Below are 21,054 nucleotides of genomic sequence, written 5' to 3' on the forward strand. Positions count from 1 at the left end.
CTAAGCAGCTGGGGGCTGGAATCCACAGCGCAGGGAGGCCCAAGCTTTCTGGGCCCCCCCCCTGCTGCGAACTGCAGTCCGCAGCCGCCCCAGAAAATGGCGCGTTCATAGAAGCGCCATCTCCTGGCGCTGTATCCAGCTCATCGAGGGCCCTGGTGCGGTGGCTCACTGGTTAATAAAGGGGTTAGGGCCAGCTTTGTATTATCCGCTGGCCTTAAGCCCAAAATTCATGGGGTCATGCCAATATTAGACATGACCACCATGAATTTCTAGTAAAGTATTTAAAAAAAACACAACACCCAGAATAAAGTCCTTTAATTGAAATAAACACACAATTCTTTATTGTTCTAAATTAAACCATACTTACCATTACGCCCATTCCAGCTGAAGCCAATGATCTCCTGCAATAAAAGAAAAATAATAAAGCAACATCATCCTTACCTTTCCATGGCTCCCACGACAGCTTCAGCTCTGCTACATCGAGATGACAGGCTGGACCGCAGCAGAACGCTGCCATCCAGCCTGTCATCCCGCGGACACTGAGAAGCGCAGGCATGCTTGCGCTCCTCAGTGTCTGGCTGTGACGGCATCCAATTCATGGCGGTCATGTCTAATATTGGCGTGACCCCATGAATTTCGGGCTTAGGGTCAGCTGATAATGCCAAGCTGGCCCTAACCCCTTTATTACCCAGTGAGCCACCGCACCAGGGCCCTGGATGAGTTGGGTACAGCGCCAGAAGATGGCACTTCTATGAACGCGCCATTTTCCGGGGTGGCTGCGGACTGCAATTTGCACCGGGGGGGGACCAAGAAAGCTTGGGCCTCCCTGAGCTGCAGATTCCATCCCCCAGCTGCCTAGTTGTACCTGGCTGGACACAAAAATAGGGAGAAGCCCCACGTATTTTTTTTTTTTTCATTATTTCATGAAATTCTGGGTGTTTGTGTTTTTTTTTTTTAACTTTGACTATGGGGTGGCTGACGGCTGGTGTTTCTAGCCTAGGAGGGGGCCAATATTCATGGCACCCTTCCTGGGCTATTAATATCAGCCCCCAGCTGTCTGCCTAGCCTTTGCTAGCTATTAAATTAGGGGGGACCCCACGTCATTTTTTTGGAGGGGTCCCCCATTTTAATAGCTAGTAAAGGCTAGGTATTCAGCTGGGGGCTGATATTAGTAGCCTGGGGAGCTCCGTGGATATTACCCCCTTCCCAGGCTTCAAACATCTGCCCCAGCCGTCTGCTTAACCTCCGCTAGAGACTAAAATTACGGGGAACCCCACACTAAAGGATTTATTAAAAAAAAAAATTGTTTTAACACTAAATGACAAGTACAGTAATCAACACTGTCCCTGTACTTATTATAAATGTGACTGACATGTTTCTATCTATCTAATCTATGTGTGATACTCTATTCCTTCTATTCTAAATTGTCGGGTACAGATGCTGAAATGCCGGCCGGCTTTTTTAAAGAGACGGTGCATGAAAACACTTATTTTTTTTAAATAAATCCTTTACACTAAATGATAAGTACAGTAACCAACACTGTCACTGTACTTCATATATATGTGACTGACATGTTTCTATCTATCTATCTAATCTATGTGTGAAGCTCTATTCTTTCTGTTCTAAATTGTCGGGTACCGGTGTATGCCGCTGATGAATTGCCGGCTTTTCATGTTTCACTGTGAGCACTGTTCCCATCGATTTGGGCAACCACCTCCCCCAATACATTCTACATTATTGTTAGTTGTTTTCCTTCATGTAGAATTAACCTACAAGGAAAGAAAGGGTTTATTTTCATTCCGATATTTGTGTCCCATTGACTTGCATTGGTTTCCGGTATCTGAATCGGCGATATCCGATACTTTTTAGGTATCGGCCCGATCCAATCCGATCCGATATTTCCTGATATCGGAAGGTATCGCTCAACACTAGTCATGAGCGATCATATAATGTAATCTGATTTCAGTAGATTCTTTTTTTGCTCCTTATCCAATTTGCAGGAAGGAAAAGTTTTTCTGACTATAAGACCTACTTATTAGCAAGAAAAAAATCTTGCTCAAAAGTGTGTCTTATATTCCACAGTGAGCTTTGTTGCACGTACGCAGTCTAAGTTCAGATAGGGGCGAGACCGGTTACATGAATTCGTTGGAATCCTGGGGGAACAGTTACTCAAGATGACCATAAGCTGCAGCTTCTCTCAGACATTGGATATATTCAGTTGCTGACCAGACACATTTGACAAGAGTCCTCAAACGTTAGAATAGTAACATTTAATGAAGCACGGCCAGTGCGATGAAAATGTCTTTGAGCAACAGGCTCCAGTTATAACAGTACAGTCCCCTTTGCAGCACAGCAGTACACAGTCTATCCAGTAGCACAGTACAGCACAGTTTTAATGCATACACAACCACAGGCTTTTCCTTCACAATAGTACACAGCATTCTTTATCCTGCATGGAGATGGAGGGAAGAGCGTCTGATGAGGGAGATGAATCCTTCCACTCCTTATCTTCCTGCCCGATAATACTCCACAGTTAGCTCAGGGAGTCTATCTGACCATCTGACCTGTGTTTAGCTTCCCTCCTGACCTAAATTCTGTTCCCTTGACTTCTGTGAGATACAGATTATAAACCACCTTTCTCTTCAGCTCCAGCCAGACAGCAAACAACTTCCCCACAATCCCCCTGGGGCTCTGCTAAAACACTCCCCTTCTCCTGTGAGTGTGTTAACCCCTCTAGTTGCTGTAAGCTTCTGGAGCACAACACTTCCTGTCTCCTGTGCTTGTGTTACTTCTAATAGTTGCTGGATGCTTTTGAAGCAACGGCACTACTTCTGCATGTCACAGCTTCCTTAGGGATCAGGCAGAGCGCTCATATAATGTCCTTCCAGCTGTGGCTGCACAGTTCTCTCTTCCTGCCCCATACTGATCTGATCATCTGACACAGCTCCCACTCCGAGCCATAACCCTTCATCAGGGTTGAGTCCTTCCACAACTCAAGATTTCTGAGCTCCTCTATGAGCCGATGTCTCTCACAAATCCAGCAGACTCCACCAGTGCTCCTCCCTGTCTGCACTGCTTTAGTGATAATTCACACAAGCTGTCCGTCCCTATCAGTCAAACTGGCACAGCTCACTAATCTAAAGTGGCAACTACTCTCTAATCCCAGGGCTTTGCAAGGCCAAACAGCTCCTCTCACCTAAGAGTCCCTAAAGACATAGCAGATGACCCACTATGCGGCATCTCCACAGGTTCCTCATTCCTTGTCAGTTATCACAGTCTCTAGCTAACCAACAAGCCACTCTGGCCTCCAGCCCATAGGTTACTCCTATGACAATTAACCCCAGGACTAATAATCACAAAGACAATTGCAATCCTTCCAGACACAACACATGGACCATCTGTGCCCAAACAAATAGCATCATGTCTCCCACATATCTGCTCTCTGCACCTTCCATGAACATTGTGACCCAAGATTCCAAATGGATGTTTACTGATTGGTAACAATCTAGAACAATGAGAGATTGTTCCATAATTTGACATATTTCATCACCTACGACTACATACACAGGAGCGGTGGGGGAGACGGCATTGCACGTGGCGGTCCAGTATGAAAACCTGGAAGCTGCAGAAATTCTTCTGGATGGGGCTCCTCAGCTAATTAACCAGTACATGACATCGGACCTCTATCAAGGTAGATTCTAGTTTATAGTTTACTACACAGTTTATGGTAACACAATTGGAAATATGAGAAGGCAAACTATGCTCAAGAATATAACTACTATAATACTGCCCCCTATGCTCAAGAATATAACTACTATAATACTGCTCCTATGTACAAGAATATAACTACTATAATACTGCCCCTATGTACAAGAATATAACTACTATAATACTGCTCCCTATGTACAAGAATATAACTACTATAATACTGCTCCCTATGTACAAGAATATAACTACTATAATACTGCCCCTATGTGCAAGAATATAACTACTATAATACTGCCCCTATGTGCAAGAATATAACTACTATAATACTGCGTCCTATGTACAAGAATATAACTACTATAATACTGCCCCTATGTACAAGAATATAACTACTATAATACTGCCCCCTATGTACAAGAATATAACTACTATAATACTGCCCCCTATGTACAAGAATATAACTACTATAATACTGCTCCCTATGTACAAGAATATAACTACTATAATACTAGCTTTGCTGATAATTAGGAGATATACAGACTTATCACCTGTGTCTTTTTTTGCAGGTCAGACGGCATTACATATAGCTGCTGTCAATCAGAACATGAACCTGGTTGCGGCACTGATTCGCAGAGGAGCGGATGTGTCTTCACCTCGAGCTACAGGGTCGTTCTTTGCACTTAGTCATAAGAATCTCTTTTATTTTGGTGAGTGAGGGAACATGAAAAGATAAAAGGAGGGTTTTTACTTCCTTTTGTTTGTCTCATATTTCCAGTGGATCATAGTGCAGTACTATGAATTATCGCCTCTATTACTTATGATTCCAAAGAACTTTTTTGTTCTATTTGAAGTCACTGGTAACAGAGGCCACCTTGCAATGACAATATTTAGAACACCATTTTTTCCAGCTTATAAATTGATTTCCTTGACATTGAGTATCTCATTAATGATATTCTGGGAAAGATGCCTTCTACTAAACCACTTAAATTCAATGGCCCCTATTTACCGACATGTCTGAAGGGTTAGGTGTCTCCAAGTTTCTTCTGAGTCTGGTCATTTCAACAGAGCTACAGCTGAAAATTGCTTGTCGCAGAAGCCTTTCCTGTAAGTGGAATTACTTTCCATCCATGATACCAATGAACAATGCAGTGTAGGAATGGCTTAAACTTTACTTTGCGAGTAATTATATAGGAGTTTTAACTGGTATCTCCGATCATACGGATTAAAAATTTGCTAATATGGTCTTTTAGGCGAGCACATTCTGACCTTTGCAGCGTGTGTAGGGGACATCGAGATTGTGAAGATGCTTCTAGATCATGGAGCCAACCTCCAGGCCAAGGACTCTTGGGGTAAGCCCTTTTCCTACAACTTCATCAATACGAATAATGGTGCTCATTATTGATACTCGAAAGGTTGGCTAGTGACTAACTTGAGTAAGGCAGCCAAGCCTTTCTGGAAGTGCATTTTTTGGGTTACATCCTTTCCACACAACCTTCATGGAAAAAAGCATTTTTGGTAACACTGAATCAAAGACAGTCTTATTGTTATCTTTTGCAAATATCTGAATTCCACAGTCTCCAACTCTTCCAAAAGTTTTCCAGGCATTCTGGAAAAGTTAAAAAGTATTCTATAATGTTTCTTTAGAATCTTCTCTCTTGTTTTATGGTCTTTTTTTTTCTATTCAGTGAGATATTCTTGACTTGTGTAATTGTCCCATTCAAACTTAAAAAAAAGTTGCAGGTTCTAATGTTAATCCGAAGGTGTCTACAATCTTTTATTGAAATATGATGGCATGTACAAGTTTTAAGATACCGGTACACTCAAGACAGATTTTCTGTCATGACGAGAAGAGTCACCATCAAAAAAATCCAGCATGCCAGATAATTCTATACCCTGAAATCGATGATTGAGACAGTTTGGTGACCACTATATACATTAGAAAGTCTGATTCTACAGTAGTCAGAGAGTTCCGCTTAAATAGGACCTATGACTACCTTGAAAACATCATGAAGTGTAAGGAGACTAAAATATTAACCTTTCTCAAATACATATAAAAGTAGTAAAACAAAAAAATCCTATCAAATTTAGCTTTGCAAACTCTGGCCCTTTAAATAAAGAAAGATTGAAGGTGGGCTCTCCATGATCTCACTAGTTTGACAGTTATGTGAGACTTCCTGCTTTTGACCCGAAAGATACCACTTTGTTGGGAAAGACATGGAGTATGGAGCATGAAAACACATGGAGATCTGCGCTGTTATCTCATTCTGGAGGAATTCTAGAAGAAGCAATGGAAGATGGATTCCTGTTGTTATGGAGCAGCAAGGACAAAAGGAGGAGTCTAACAACTGCAGCAACAAAGGTTAATCTGATCATTGCCTACTCTTCCTAGTGAAAAAATCAGGTTAACCTTTTACAAGTTGATATAACTTCCTGTAGAACACTAGCCCTTTTCCAGCAGCTATGTCCTCCTCTAGAAGATTAGCCCTTTTCCAGCAGCTATGTCCTCCTCTAGAAGATTAACCCTTTACCAGCAGCTATGTCCTCCTCTAGAAGACTACCTAGTTAGAAGCAACTGTGTGTTCCTCCTTTATCTGGGCTGCATTATACACAGTGACATTTTATTTCATGGTAGAAAAATAGCAATATTTTGTATAGAGTTCAAGCTCCTTGCCTGAGATCAGCAAAAATTGCACCCAATTTGCATTTTGCTGATTGTCTGCTCATTAAAATGTGTTCTCATTTGTAGAATGTATGAAAAAAAATAGGTGAATTAATTTTCCCATATTTAATATCATTTAAGTTTAGAGATTTGGCTTTGCAGACAGAGCATTCATTACAATATGATAAGGAATAAGAGCATGTGCAGTAGTGCTGTAGGTTTATCAATGCATGCACAGAGGTGAGAGCCAGAAGCAGGTAACACTTGTCTTTTGAAAGACCAAGATGGCCGATAAATGAACATGCTTGTATACATTCTATATACTGTACTGTGAATTGCAGCTCAAATCCAAGGTGGCTGGTAAACTGGATGTCAATAGACTGGAAGAAAATGTTATGCTGCCCCTTATGGCATCTACACTACACAATGGTATATCTGTAATTTCTATGCTCCTTCCAGGTAACACAACTCTACATATCCTTGTTCTTCAACCCAACCAAAGTAATTCATGCCAGATGTTTGACTTCTTCGTATCACAGGATGGTGGAAAAACTCTCATTGATATTCCCAATGCTCGAGGACTTACACCACTGAGATTGGCTGCCGCAGAAGGAAATGTGATTGTACGTGAATTTTTTTTGTTTTTGATCGTCATACATGGTTAACTGTAACTATGAAAAATGTTTTCAGAGACCAGTGAGACATCTGATTCTTCTAAATGTCACACCATGACAGATGTTCCAGCACTTAATTCAGAAGAAAAGAAAAATCCAGTGGACTTTTGGTCCTGTCACCACCATGATGTATGACATGTCAGAACTTGATTGCTGGGAAGGTCAGCAATCCGTGCTTGAGCTAATTGCATCATCCAACAAGAGCCAGGTACTTAATGTTATGATTCCAATTAATTTTTTGGCATAAAACACAGAAACCCTGCTGAACTTCCTATACATAATATGCAGGATAAAAGTGCATGTTTCTACAATAATACCCCATGTACAGTACAGACCAAAAGTTTGGACACACCTTCTCATTTAAAGATTTTTCTGTATTTTCTTGACTATGAAAATTGTACATTCACACTGAAGGCATCAAAACTATGAATTATCACATGTGGAATTATATACTTAACAAAAAAGTGTGAAACAACTGAAAATATGTCTTATATTTTAGGTTCTTCAAAGTAGCCACCTTTTGCTTTGATGACTGCTTTGCACACTCTTGGCATTCTCTTGATGAGCTTCAAGAGGTAGTCACCGGAAATGGTCTTCCAACAATCTTGAAGGAGTTCCCAGAGATGCTTAGCACTTGTTGGCCCTTTTGCCTTCACTCTGCGGTCCAGCTCACCCCAAACCATCTCGATTGGGTTCAGGTCTGGTGACTGTGGAGGCCAGGTCATCTGGCGTAGCACCCCATCACTCTCCATCTTGGTCAAATAGCCCTTACACAGCCTGGAGGTGTGTTTGGGGTCATTGTCCTGTTGAAAAATAAATGATTGTCCAACTAAACGCAAACCGGATGGCATAGCATGCCGCTGCAACATGCTGTGGTAGCCATGCTGGTTCAGTATGCCTTCAATTTTGAATAAATCCCCAACAGTGTCACCAGCAAAGCACCCCCACACCATCATACCTCCTCCTCCATGCTTCACGGTGGGAACCAGGCATGTAGAGTCCATCCGTTCACCTTTTCTGCGTCGCACAAAGACACGGTGGTTGGAACCAAAGATCTCAAATTTGGACTCATCAGACCAAAGCACAGATTTCCACTGGTCTAATGTCCATTCCTTGTGTTCTTTAGCCCAAACAAGTCTCTTCTGCTTGTTGCCTGTCCTTAGCAGTGGTTTCCTAGCAGCTATTTTACCATGAAGGCCTGCTGCACAAAGTCTCTTCTTAACAGTTGTTGTAGAGATGTGTCTGCTGCTAGAACTCTGTGTGGCATTGACCTGGTCTCTAATCTGACCTGCTGTTAACCTGCGATTTCTGAGGCTGGTGACTCTGATAAACTTATCCTCAGAAGCAGAGGTGACTCTTGGGCTTCCTTTTCTGGGGCGGTCCTCATGTGAGCCAGTTTCTTTGTAGCGCTTGTTGGTTTTTGCAACTGCACTTGGGGACACTTTCAAAGTTTTCCCGATTTTTCGCACTGACTGACCTTCATTTCTTAAAGTAATGATGGCCACTCGTTTTTCTTTACTTAGCTGCTTTTTTCTTGCCATAATACAAATTCTAACAGTCTATTCAGTAGGACTATCAGCTGTGTATCCACCATACTTCTGCACAACACAACTGATGGTCCCAACCCCATTTATAAGGCAAGAAATCCCACTTATTAAACCTGACAGGGCACACCTGTGAAGTGAAAACCATTTCCGGTGACTACCTCTAGAAGCTCATCAAGAGAATGCCAAGAGTGTGCAAAGCAGTCATCAAAGCAAAAGGTGGCTACTTTGAAGAACCTAGAATATAAGACATATTTTCAGTTGTTTCACACTTTTTTGTTAAGTATATAATTCCACATGTGTTAATTCATAGTTTTGATGCCTTCAGTGTGAATGTACAATTTTCATAGTCATGAAAATACAGAAAAATCTTTAAATGAGAAGGTGTGTCCAAACTTTTGGTCTGTACTGTATAACAATTTAACTACTATAATATTGTCCCCAATATACTAGAATAGAACTACTATAATACTGCTCCTTATGTACCAAAATATAATTATCTGACAATCTTCATGTATTTGATCCTCTAGGCTCATAAAATACTGAACATTTCTCCAGTTAAAGAGCTACTGCAAAAGAAATGGAAATCTACAGGACGTCCATACCTTTGGTTACTTGCCACAATCTATATCTCTTACATGATCTGTGTCTCCCTATGTTGTGCCTTCCGTCCACTTATGGTGGCAGAACTTGGAAATAACACAGACCCCAGAGACATCACTCTATATGTTCAGAAACCCCTGAAGGTGGGACATGTTTCTAATTCTTTTAGCATTTACTTAGAAATAATGATGCAGGAAATTTGTAATAATCTTACTTAACATGGGTGGTGTTTAGCGATGAGCAAATGTTTAAATATTCGATTCGGATTACGATCGCCGAACTTTCAATATTTACCGATTTATTCGTGGAACGTTACCGAACACCATAGTATTCAATGGGGAGGACAAAAAAAAACCACATACACAACACCTTTAAAACCAGCCCAAAAGCTGCCAAAACAAATCAAATTAGGGGTAGGCACCTGGAAAGTGCCATCAACTGACCCAGAGTACAAGTACTAGAATTATTATTACTATTACAGTGACATTTATTCCGTGGCGCGTTACATGTGAAAAGGACTCTCCGTCGCTGACTCACCGACTTGCACAGGAGTAGAGAAGACCCTGCCCGCGAGGGTGCACAAACAATGTACAAGGGATGGGTGAGGATACAGTAGGTCAGGGTATAGCTGGTCATGCAGCGGTATGCTGGAGCGAGGGTTACCGCAGATTGTAAGCTTGTCACAACAAGTGGGTCTTCAGCTTCCTTTTCAAGGTTTCCACGGTAGGCGACAGTCTGATATGTTTGGGTACATACAGCGTTATCACAGTAGGGGAGATGCACGGGACAAATCTGTTGAGAGCCTAAATCACGTTAAGCTTCCAGGAGCTCACAACTGAGCAGATTAACCCCTGCACCGATTAATATGAAGGCAAAAGGCTTCTTTCTAATGACTGCAGGAGTGGGAGGAATCTGGCTCCTCTCTGTCATGGTAAACCCGTGACACCTCGCAAGCTGCAACACAATGTTCACAAGGTAGACAGCAGCAGTTGTTGGCCTCCTAGACAACGAGCTAACTCCTTTATGATGATAGAGGACAACATCTGCAAGTAGTTTGTATGTTCTCCCTTTGTTTGCGGGGGTTTCCTCCAGGTTCTCCGGTTAAACAATCACGGCATGCATGTCCTCTTCCGTTACAGCTGACGGGCTCTCACTTAGCCTGACTGGAGCAGGTAGAGAAGCAGAGGTTCTGGAGTCAGAGACCTGCGTCCCAATACTTGGCACGGTAACAGAGGAGGAGGAAGAAACAGCGGATGCTGTTGATGGGGCAGCTGATGGTTGTTGAAATCTGCTGGTCCGCATGGAATCGCAGTGAGATTGCCAGAGTTACGCATGTTGATTGTGCATGTGAAGCTTCATGCATGTAGTAGTCAAATTATTGCACTTTTTCCCTCTGCTGAGTTTTTTATTGCAAAGTGTGCAGATAATGTGAGTTGGCTCATCCTTTGCATTCTCAAAAAAGGCCCATGCTAGGCAACCCTTGCCGCCCCTGCGAGCTGCAGACCCGCAATCGCTGCTAGTCACTGCCACGGTTGTGGCTAAGGATGCAGTGCTCCTCATCCAATGTGTTATCTCATTCCTCGCCCTCAGTCACCCTCCTCTTCTTCTTGCTGTGACAGCACAGTACAGTCAAGGGTCAGGAAGCTGCTCGGACCCAACCTTTTTTTTTTTTTCCCCCCGTTTGTGGAGAAGAATATCTGCCCCAAACAATTTTAAGCTGAGATGCAGTCTGTTTTATATACCCATTTTGAGTTTATCAGATCTGTGTACTCCTGTGTGAAGAACAATATCTGCACCAAAAAATATTTTCACTAGAGTATAACTATTGTAAAGGAGACCAAAACCTCTTCCACTGCAGCCAACCCAGCACATGGAGACCTAATACCACCGAAGTGGCATCAATTTCAGTACAGTAGAAATAGTATAATTAGGACCGACACTTCTTGCCCTACAGTCAACCCATTAGATGGAGACTCAATCAGAAGTGTTCCCATTTGAAACCATTTGGGCCTAAAACCACCAAAGTGGCATCAATTTCACTAGAGTATAAGTAGTATAATGGGGACCGACACCTCTTCCACTACAGCCAACCCAATAGATTGAGAGACCAAATCTGTATTCACCACGTTTCCAAAAATTAGGGCCTAAAACCTGCAGCCACAGCAAGAGCAGGCACACAAGCCATATCACAGACTGCAGTTCCGCAAGATCAACGCAGCACACTAAAAACTACAACATCACCTATTCTGTACAGTCTGCAATTGGGGTGCAAAAGCCCTTGAGATCCATGACTTGTTCATCTTGATGAAAGTTAGGCGGTCAATACTTTCATGGGACAGCTGGGTGCGCTTATCCGTCAGGACGCCACCAGCAGCGCTGAACACACGTTCTGAGAGAACGCCGGCTGCTGGGCATGATAAAACCTCCAAGGCGTGACAGGCGAGCTCAGGCCATTCATCCATTTTTGAAGACCAAAATGTAAAAGGGTCAAAATCCTCACTGATGGTATTCGTATTGAGCTCTAGATAGTCCTCCACCATCCTCTCCAGTAGTTCTCCACGTGTCACTTGTACTCTGTTGTGCTGGTGCACGAGTTGGTCTAAAAAATGTGTGAAAGGACTCACAGAAATTGCTTCTGCCACTTACTCTGCTGCTGCTAATGTTTTGACGTTGAACTGGCATGCCGGAGGTTGAAAGACTACGGCTGCAATGCACACTGTGTGCTTCACTCCTATCTTGGGGAAAAGCTCTATTAAGGTTGCTTAAGCTTGTTTCGATACTCCAACATTAGCGTGTCCCTTTCCAGGGTGGGAAGCATCTGGCAAAATTTACTCTTAAAATGTGGATCTAACAGAGTGGCAACCCAGTAGTCGGCATTATTTCGAATCCTAACTATACGGGGATCATGTTGCAGAAAGTGCAGCAAGAAGGCACTCATATGTCAAGCTCTTCCAGGTGGTCCAAAGACACTCTATTGTTGGCTGTGTAACACTGATGCATGTTTCTTCTGTTCCCTCCTGCCAACCACGTTCAACAGAGGGGATAATTATCCTCTTCATCTTCTGACTGTTGCTCGCCCATCACCTGTTTCCTCCTCCATTTGTTCCTTGGCTCTTGCACCTTCACTAACAGTATGTCTGTCTGGTATCACCAAACCCCCTCAATGACAGGAAGCCACCATCACTTGGCATCAGCCTATGTAATGACAGTCTGGAACTTTGAGACATTCTTATGCCTTCGGCATCCTCCTCTTCTGGGACAACCACCTCCTGGCGCAGCGCTAACTAGTTTAGTAGCCATTTCAAAACTGTGCAGAAGGGTGCATAGGTCCTTAATCTGTTCCCTCTCCGTGAACGTGATATGCCCCACATCCGTACTGCGTTGGCTTAGGCTATATGTCATGACATACTGCGTCAGGGCTCATTACTGCTGCCACAGTCGCTGCAACATGTGCAGAGTGGAATTCCACCGCATTGGCACATCACATATCAACCTGTTAACTGGCATGGACAAAGACCTCTGTATCCATGCAAGTCGATTACATGAGGGATGCGAACAGCTTCCGTACTTTCTGAAGCTGAACCACCCAGGTCGGGATAGTGGCAGGGAAATCATTTTACCACCAGGTTGAGGACGTGAGCCATGCAAGGCACGTGTGTGATTTGGCCTCATCTGCGGGTTTTGCTCTGCTTTGCTTGTTTACCGCATCTGTGGGTTTTGCTCTGCTTTGCTTGTTCACCGCATCTGCGGGTTTTGCTCTGCTTTGCTTGTTCACCGCATCTGTGGGTTTTGCTCTGCTTTGCTTGTTCACCGCATCTGCGGGTTTTGCTCTGCTTTGCTTGTTCACCGCATCTGCGGGTTTTGCTCTGCTTTGCTTGTTCACCGCATCTGCGGGTTTTGCTCTGCTTTGCTTGTTCACCGCATCTGCGGGTTTTGCTCTGCTTTGCTTGTTCACCGCATCTGCGGGTTTTGCTCTGCTTTGCTTGTTCACCGCATCTGCGGGTTTTGCTCTGCTTTGCTTGTTCACCGCATCTGCGGGTTTTGCTCTGCTTTGCTTGTTCACCGCATCTGCGGGTTTTGCTCTGCTTTGCTTGTTCACCGCATCTTCGGGTTTTGCTCCGCTCTGCTTGTCTACCGCACCTGCGGCTCTGTTCCTGTATCCCAGTCTGTACTGGTCCCTATCCTGCCTACGTTTCTACTTGCCAGTACCAGCCTGTCTGCATGTCAGCCGTGCCTCCCTGTGCCCACCTGTCTGCATACCAGCTGTGCATGTCAATATCCACCTATCTGCATACCAGCCATGCCTGCCAGTACCCACCAGTCAATATGCCAGTTTAACCTGCCTGTTCCTGCATTTCCCGGTGTGGGTCAACAGCTGTGACCGGGGTCTGACCTGGAGTAGCACCTGGTCCCTCTGCTCGGTTCCTCGCTGGTTCACGGAGTCGACTGAGCCGCCGTGTGACCTTGGTCGGATCAGGTTGATACTTAGTTACGCCCCTCCAGGCACTCCTCGGTTCATGGTACAGTGGGATCACTAATCACGCTCACGCCAGTCTGCCTGGGCATGTGCGTAACACAGCGGAGACAGCCATTGCTGAAACTGAACCTGGAGAGCTGTCCACAACTCTTCAGCTGTATGACTGCGATCTCCAAGGCATATTAATTTGAAGACTGCCTAATTGCGTTGAGCCCTGGCTGCACAGTGTGGAGGTGGTGTGGATTCGCTCTGCACTGTTGGAATGCGGGTCTCGTTAAGGCAGAGGTTGATTGCGCAGGTGGAGGCCCTAGAGGAGGTGGAGGACGCAGAAGCAGTGGAGTAAGTAGGAAATAGAGGTTTCTTTTGCAAGCCTCTGGGATTCCAAGATTTATGGAGAAGCCCCTTCCCTGCCTGTCCCCACAGCCACCAGAGTCACCCAGTGCCCAGTCAGCGAGATGTAATGCCCTTGGCCATGCTTACTCATCCAGGTGTCTGTGGTGAAATGCACCCTGGCAGATATAGATTTAGTCAAGGAACAGGTGATGTCTGTGACATACTGGTGCAGCGCAGGCACAGCTTTCTTAGAGAAGTAATGGTGACTGGGCAACTTGTACTGGGGGACTGCGATGGCCATCAGCTTTCGGAAACCACCTGTATCTACCAGGCGGAAAGGCAGCCGTGGCCAATAGATTTGAGATGGTGGAGTTCAACCTCTTTGTTTCATCCTACACATGACAAAGCTATCTTTTACGTGACCACAACTGTGGGACAGAGGGCTGTCTGCGGTTCTCAGAGAGGGCAGAGAACGGTGAAACGGACAAACTGCTGGACTGTGAGTGAGGTACAGGCGCAGATGTTACAGTGGTGTGAGAAACGTGTGGTGTGCTCGGTGAAACAAACACAGCAGGCAGGCATGTCCGCTTCCGTTACAGCTGACAGGCTCTCAATCAGCCTGACTGAAGCGTGTAGAGAACCAGAAGTAAGAAGTATTGCGGTGGGAGACCTGCATGTCAATACTTGGCACGGTAACAGAGGAGGAGGAAGAAGCAGTGGATGCAGTTGATGGGGCAGATGATGGTGGTTGAGGTCCGCTGGTCTGCATTTTAGTGCAGTGAGATTCCCAGTGAAACACATGTTGTGTGCGCATGTGAAGGTTCATGCATGTAGTAGTCAAATTATTGCACTTTCTCTCTACTGAGATTTTTCTTGCAAACTGTGCAGATAACATGAGTCAAAAAATGCCCAGGCTAGGCAACCCTTGCCACCCCTGCGAGCTGCAGACCCGCGATCGCTGCTGGCCACAGTTGTGGCTAAGGATGCAGTGCTGCTCGTGCTTGTGACTCGCCCCCTGGGCCGTGGGGCACTCGGATCCGGGCAATAGGGGGAACGATGGGAGTAGTAGTGGCAACCCGGTTCCATGGCTCAGGGTGGTCAGGCCAGTGGTAGTCCGTTATGTGTTGTTGATTATGTCCGACTACGCCACCCGTGGATTTGCGGTCATTCGGAACCGCCGCTGCATGCAGACCGCCGGGGCTGATGAGGTGTGCAGCTATGGTAGTGTGACTCCCCACGGGAAGAGTGCGGCCCCAGGGCAGTATAATGGATGTTGGGAGTGATGGTAGTGAGAGTCCCGGTGCTGATAGTGCTGGAGGAGCAAGGAGCACACAGACAACAAGTTGCAGTCCAGGGTCTTTACTGAAACAGGCAAACTGACCCATAAACAGTCCCAGCTAGGAGGGGACCTGGATGTCTGAGAGCAACGGGGAAATTGGCCCTGGTCAGGGTGAGGGTGTAGCCAGAAGGAGCGTAGAAAGCACGGTAGGCCTATCTCCTCCTGATAGGGTAACAGCCCACGTTTCCGAGCTTCCGTGCTTTCTCGCCTGTATGGCCTGCGACGTGGGTTCCTTTCTGCTCCCAGCCTTGTACGGCTTTACTGGTCCCTTCGGTTGTGGCAGGGCCTCCAGGCTTCTTAGGCCAAGGAATGTACAGTCCCTTGCGGACTGGTTCTCTGCTGGGGGATGTGGAATCCTTCCAGCCTCAGACACCAAAGTCTGGTAGAATTAAGTCTTTTCTCTGCCAAGACAGGCTCTCTTCGCCTCTTGTCTCTGGCTGGTGGCTCTCTCCTACTGCCACACTTCCTCTTGGGTGCAATCAACTTTCTGTCCCTGCTCCACTCTGGGACACGTCTCAGAGCTGAGACAGGCAATCCAGTTCTCCCTAACCCTGTCCCCAGTACCAGCTTTTATAGGGGCAGCCTGCTCCCCCTACTGGCCTGAGACAGGAGGCATTGCATGCTAATGTTCCCCTAACCAGAGAACCTCCCCCTTGCTCTCAGACACAGCTTTAATTACACTTGTGGCATCCAGGTCAGGGTGACACACTTGCATCACTCAGTGTCTGCGCCGTAGGACGGAAGGTAACCTCCTTGTCTTTCTCCTCCACCTCCTCAGATGACCCACTCAGCTGCGTGACTTGGTTCACACCAAGTAGGATCTTCAACCTCGTCCTCATCCAATATGTTATCCCATTCCTCGCCCTCAGTGACCCTTCTCTTGTTGCCCTGACAGCACAGTACAGTTCGCATGAGCCTCAGGTATCTGAGTCTCATCAGGATCACCTTCCTCCCCAGTGGTTAACGTCTGGTGACGAGGGTCAGGACCCTGCTGGGATCCTACTCCGTCCTGCCCCGAATCCAACTTAAAAAAATTTGAGCATCGGTGCAGATGCTTTCCTCCTCTTCTTGACTCTGTGAATGTTTTGGAGTACACTTCTGATGGCCAAGGTATAGAACGGGTGAACAGTTCTACAGACTCGCCCATCTGTGGTTTGCTATAGTCAGTTGGGCTCTTGGACAGTTGTGACACGGGGGGAAGCAAAGCTAATTGGGGACCCACCTCTGTGATGTTGAGGTGGAGAAAAGAGGAGAGGGCACTTGAAGCAGCGCTTGCCATCCACTGGAGCACCTGCTCTTTCTGGCCATTAACAAGGTGTATCGCAGTGCGGCTGCCAAAGAAAGGGAGTGGAGTAGCCCATCCAGTAACAGAAGTTGGATGTTTGTCTTGGATAGGACCTGTTTGTGTTGGTTCACTAGTGCTTTCACTAACATTACCACCTACCCCACGTATACCTTGAACACCAAGCCTATTCCCCCTTCCACCACGACCTCTTTTTCCCACTCATGTTGCTCAGACACTGTAGTAGGAGCATGTTATTGGCAAAACAAAAATAAATTTTTCCTCTGCAACAGCTCTGCACTCACCTGAATTTCAGCAGCACTAAATGACAAGGTAAGATATGGCTTGCTATATAACGTTACTAACCGAACAAATTTTTTTTTTTGCTGTGCATGACGCCTATATAACATAGGTGATATTCTCCAAACTATTTCAAACTCCGATCTAGCCTACTGTATAACGTTAACAGCAAAACATAGATTTTTTTTGACTCTGCAGAAGCTCTGAATACAGCTGAATTTCACCACCACTAAAAGCACTAGGTGGCTTATAGCAGAGTGTAACAACAAGTTTGGGATAGAAAAAAAAAATTTTTTGGACTCTGTCTAGCAACAGAAAAAAATCTAATTTTTTACTCTGAAAACAGCTGAAGTTCACCGCCACTAACATAGTAGCTGACATATAGCAGAGGGTATGACGTTTGCCACACAAAAAAAATCTTTGAACTGTGGCACTGGCTAGCAACAGAAAAAATCTATTTTTTTACTCTGAAAACAGATGAATTTCACCGCCACTAAAAGCACTAGGTGGCTTATAGCAGTGTGTAACACGTCCGCAACAACTAGACTGTGGCTAGCAACAGAAACTTTTCTTTTTTTTATACTCTGACAACAGCTGAAGTTCACTCACCAAAAAAATGACAAACTGGGCTAACACAGCTTGTACATTAGCAAATGAAAAAAAAGTTTTCTGTGCTCTGCACTCAGCTCTGCACTGACAAGCTCTGCAGATGGCTTAATTTCAACCCCACAAAAACAAAAAGTGGCTTACAAGGGCTTGATCGCTTTCTTTATCACATTAGCAAGTGCAAAAATAGATTGAAGGTCTGCATAGAGCACAGACAGTACAGCCGGTGCACAGCACTGTTCTATACCATAGGCCCTGCTCTTTCTGTCAATCTCAGTAATTGCACAAAAAACAAAAAAAAAAGGGCTACACTATCTGACTTCCACAGAAGCGCCCATCTATCTAGCTAATATCTCTCATTACACAGGACAGAGCACACTCCACAGCGTCTATCTCCTTCAGTGACATGCATAAAATTTTGCTAAGGGAACATGGCCGGTTTTTATATGGAGAGGACATGTGATTTCAGCAGCCAATTGCAGAAGCCCTTGTATCTGGGACACTGGATGCTTCCTGTGCTCTGATTGGCTAGCTGCACTTTCCTGACTTAAAGTTACTGCCTACAGGGAAAAAAAAAAAAAGCGTGCCAATGAGATGGTATGTTGGCCGAATGGACCAAATTAAGAATTACATCTAGTCCACCATAATCTTTCGTTTTGTGTTTTCTATTAGCTACTTTGGGAATTACCTGGTCATAACTCATAACTTGTGGATTTGTAACAACCTATAAATTTGCTTTCTTGTTGGCCTTCTTAACCTTCAGATATTTCTCTTTCTTCACTAGGAAGCTTACTTAACTCATGCTGATCATTTAAGACTCATTGGTGAAGTAATTTCGGTCATTGGGGCTTTTATACTTTCGCTGAGTGAGGTGAGAATGGCTTCTTCACAGAAGAAACCTTTATCATGTAACCTTTGCTAAATCATTAAAAGTTGACCATATTTGCCAACTCTCCAAGAACGTCCAAGATGCTCTTGGGGGTGGGAAGGGGGGGGGGGATGATACCAATCTCCTTGAGAAATTGTCACATTTCCCAGATGCCACAGTAACCTGCTAGATAGCATTACTCCCTGACTGTTTTATGCACATGGCAGAGTCCTGGTGTCTTGATGCACATTCAGAGGGAGGGAGCCAAGGTAGTGAAATGGGACATGGCCTGTAAAAGAGGGCGTTGGTATGCACAACATTTGTTTTTTCTTCTACACTTTGGCCAACTTTTAACTGGTTAAACTGGTCAAATCAGTCATGTTGGGTCTAGGTTCATATCTTAGCTCGGGCCAATGTGAGGGTCCTCTTGCCTGCTGGTGGGTTAGTAAACCCACTCCTTTGGTTGGTCCAGAAATCTTACAAAAATTATCTTTTTTTTTTTCCAGCTTACTCAGACCTACAGAATGGGTCTAAAGCACTTCATCAGCCCTACATTCTGGAGGGATCCATTCAATGTGATCAGGTAAGATTTTAGTATCTAAAAACCCTGAGCACCTGCTCTATCAGACATATTTAAAGAGGATTTCCACTATTAGGACAATCCCTTCTTGATCTAAATGTTTGGAGGCGATAAAATAAAGCTTATACTCCCCTCCCCGTACCAGCGCCATTACAGCAGCGTCGGCACTGTCGTTCCCTGGGTTCTCGTACGGTTATGACACATGAGCCCAGTGTCCAATCACCGCTGGTGTCACTGTCCCCACCTTCGTACGAATTGGACATCAAGAGGAAGTCAGGAATGCTGCTGATCTCACTTCCTCTTTATGTTCAATTTGTACGAAGGTGGGAACAGTGACACCAGCGGTGATTGGACACTTTGCTCACGTGTCATTACAACCACATGAGAGCCCCGGGGAGATGAGTGCTGACACTCCTGGAATGGCGCCAGCAAGGGAGGGGAGTATAAACTTTATTTTAACAGGGCCAAAAATGGGGTATGTGAAGGGGTTGTTTAAGTAGTGAACCACTTTTTTAACATTTTGCTAATTCTGGGTCCATCAATCTTTACACTGTGTTCCAAATTATTATGCAAATAATATTTTCTCAGATTTTCCCAAATTACCTATATGAATTGCAGTCATTGTAATTTTCCAGTCAAATAACTATTAGAGTACAATTGAAAGGTTTTTGTACAAACTGCCTATGATAACAGTATATTTTTAAAAAAATAAAAAACTCAAACTGCACTCAAAATGCATGTTCCAAATTATTATGCACAGCAGAGTTTTCAACCTTTTCATTTTAATAAAGAACAAAAAAATGGTAATTTTTGCAATTATAAGCATTAGCAGGTTATTACAAACTGAAATCAAACAGTTTTCAACTCAAAACTTTATTCTAGGTGATGTTACATTTGCACATAGGACCCCTTGTTCGAAAGGAGCTTCAGAACTCTCTCGTCCATTGAATTTGTCAGGTTTTGGATGGTTTCTGCTTCAATTGTTTTGCATGAGGACAGAATACCCTCCCAGAGCTGTTGCTTAGATGTGAACTGCCTCCCGCCATCATAGACACTCCTTTTGATGATGCTCCAGAGGTTCTCAATGGAGTTGAGGTCAGGGGAGCATGGGTGCCACACCATAAGTTTGTCCCCTTTTATGCCCACTCCATCCATCTGGACCATCGAACTGTTTTGTTCACCGATGAGTGCCGTGCAACGCTCGATGGCTGCTATGGGCATAAAAGGGGACAAACTTATGGAAGCAAAACAATTGAAGCAGAAACCATCCAAAACTCTCACACATCTCCAGTCCAACCTTAAAGGGAATCGGTCATCATATTTTTTTTCCCCCCTCACCCATGACAGCACACCTTGAGAGAGGGATCCGCCCCACCAAGGATGGGAAACCGTCTGAAATAAAAGGGCGGTACCTCTTCCTCACTTCAGTTGGTTTCCTGTCCTTGATGGGAACCTGTCTGAAAGATGTCCATACTTACCTGGGCCTATTCCGGTGTGGAAGAGCGGGCACCAACCTGTGCACCAGGTTCCAGAAGCACCGTCCGCGTTTCCCTGGAGCCGTGTCCGAGGCGCGGAGGAGGGCTCCGGCTACCCGCAGACCGCTGCGCTGTCCTCTCCATGCCGCAGGCTCCTGGCCGGCCGCACGCCGGGAGCGGCGTCTTCCGGGTGTGACGCTCCTGACGGCGCGGTGCACGCTGGGAGAGGCGTGCCCGATGATGTCGGGGGGGCGGCACCCGGATCCATCATGGCGGCTCCCTGTAAGCGCTTGCCGGCCGGCTTTTGAAACCTTGGCCGACGTCAGGAGGGGGGAGGACACCTGAACCGGAGGAGGTTCCGGATGTGCCTTATTTAAGGTGGAGCAGCTGCAGCTGACCCCTCCATCTCAACAACATCAGCGGAAGAAGCAGTCGGACACCTCTCACACGTACAGCCGCTCCAGCTACCGTAGCGGCAGAAGGAGAAGTAAGGTGTCGGACGTTTCAGGGCCATCCAGAAGGGATTCATCTTATGTCCCGCCACAGCCTCCAAATCCGGTACCCTTTTGTGATTTCAGGGGTGAGTAATCTTCGTGAATGTCACTTATT

The 21,054-nt window shown here is 45.2% G+C and overlaps 1 protein-coding gene across 1 annotated transcript in view; it reads left to right on the forward strand.

The window, feature by feature from the left end:
• Positions 1–21,054, forward strand: part of LOC141273236 (transient receptor potential cation channel subfamily V member 6-like) — a 43,396-nt gene that overhangs the window by 12,843 nt on the left and 9,499 nt on the right. Inside the window, exons 3-10 of the mRNA XM_073684808.1 lie at positions 3,569–3,691; positions 4,272–4,412; positions 4,956–5,054; positions 6,824–6,987; positions 7,100–7,246; positions 9,113–9,328; positions 18,307–18,393; positions 18,897–18,973. Coding sequence (XP_073540909.1) covers positions 3,569–3,691; positions 4,272–4,412; positions 4,956–5,054; positions 6,824–6,987; positions 7,100–7,246; positions 9,113–9,328; positions 18,307–18,393; positions 18,897–18,973 — 1,054 coding nt within the window. The remainder of the gene's footprint in view (positions 1–3,568; positions 3,692–4,271; positions 4,413–4,955; positions 5,055–6,823; positions 6,988–7,099; positions 7,247–9,112; positions 9,329–18,306; positions 18,394–18,896; positions 18,974–21,054) is intronic.

This window comes from Phyllobates terribilis, unplaced genomic scaffold, assembly GCF_046119375.1.
Source record: "Phyllobates terribilis strain yellow unplaced genomic scaffold, ASM4611937v1 Scaffold_5__5_contigs__length_657084704, whole genome shotgun sequence".
NCBI lineage: Eukaryota > Metazoa > Chordata > Amphibia > Anura > Dendrobatidae > Phyllobates > Phyllobates terribilis.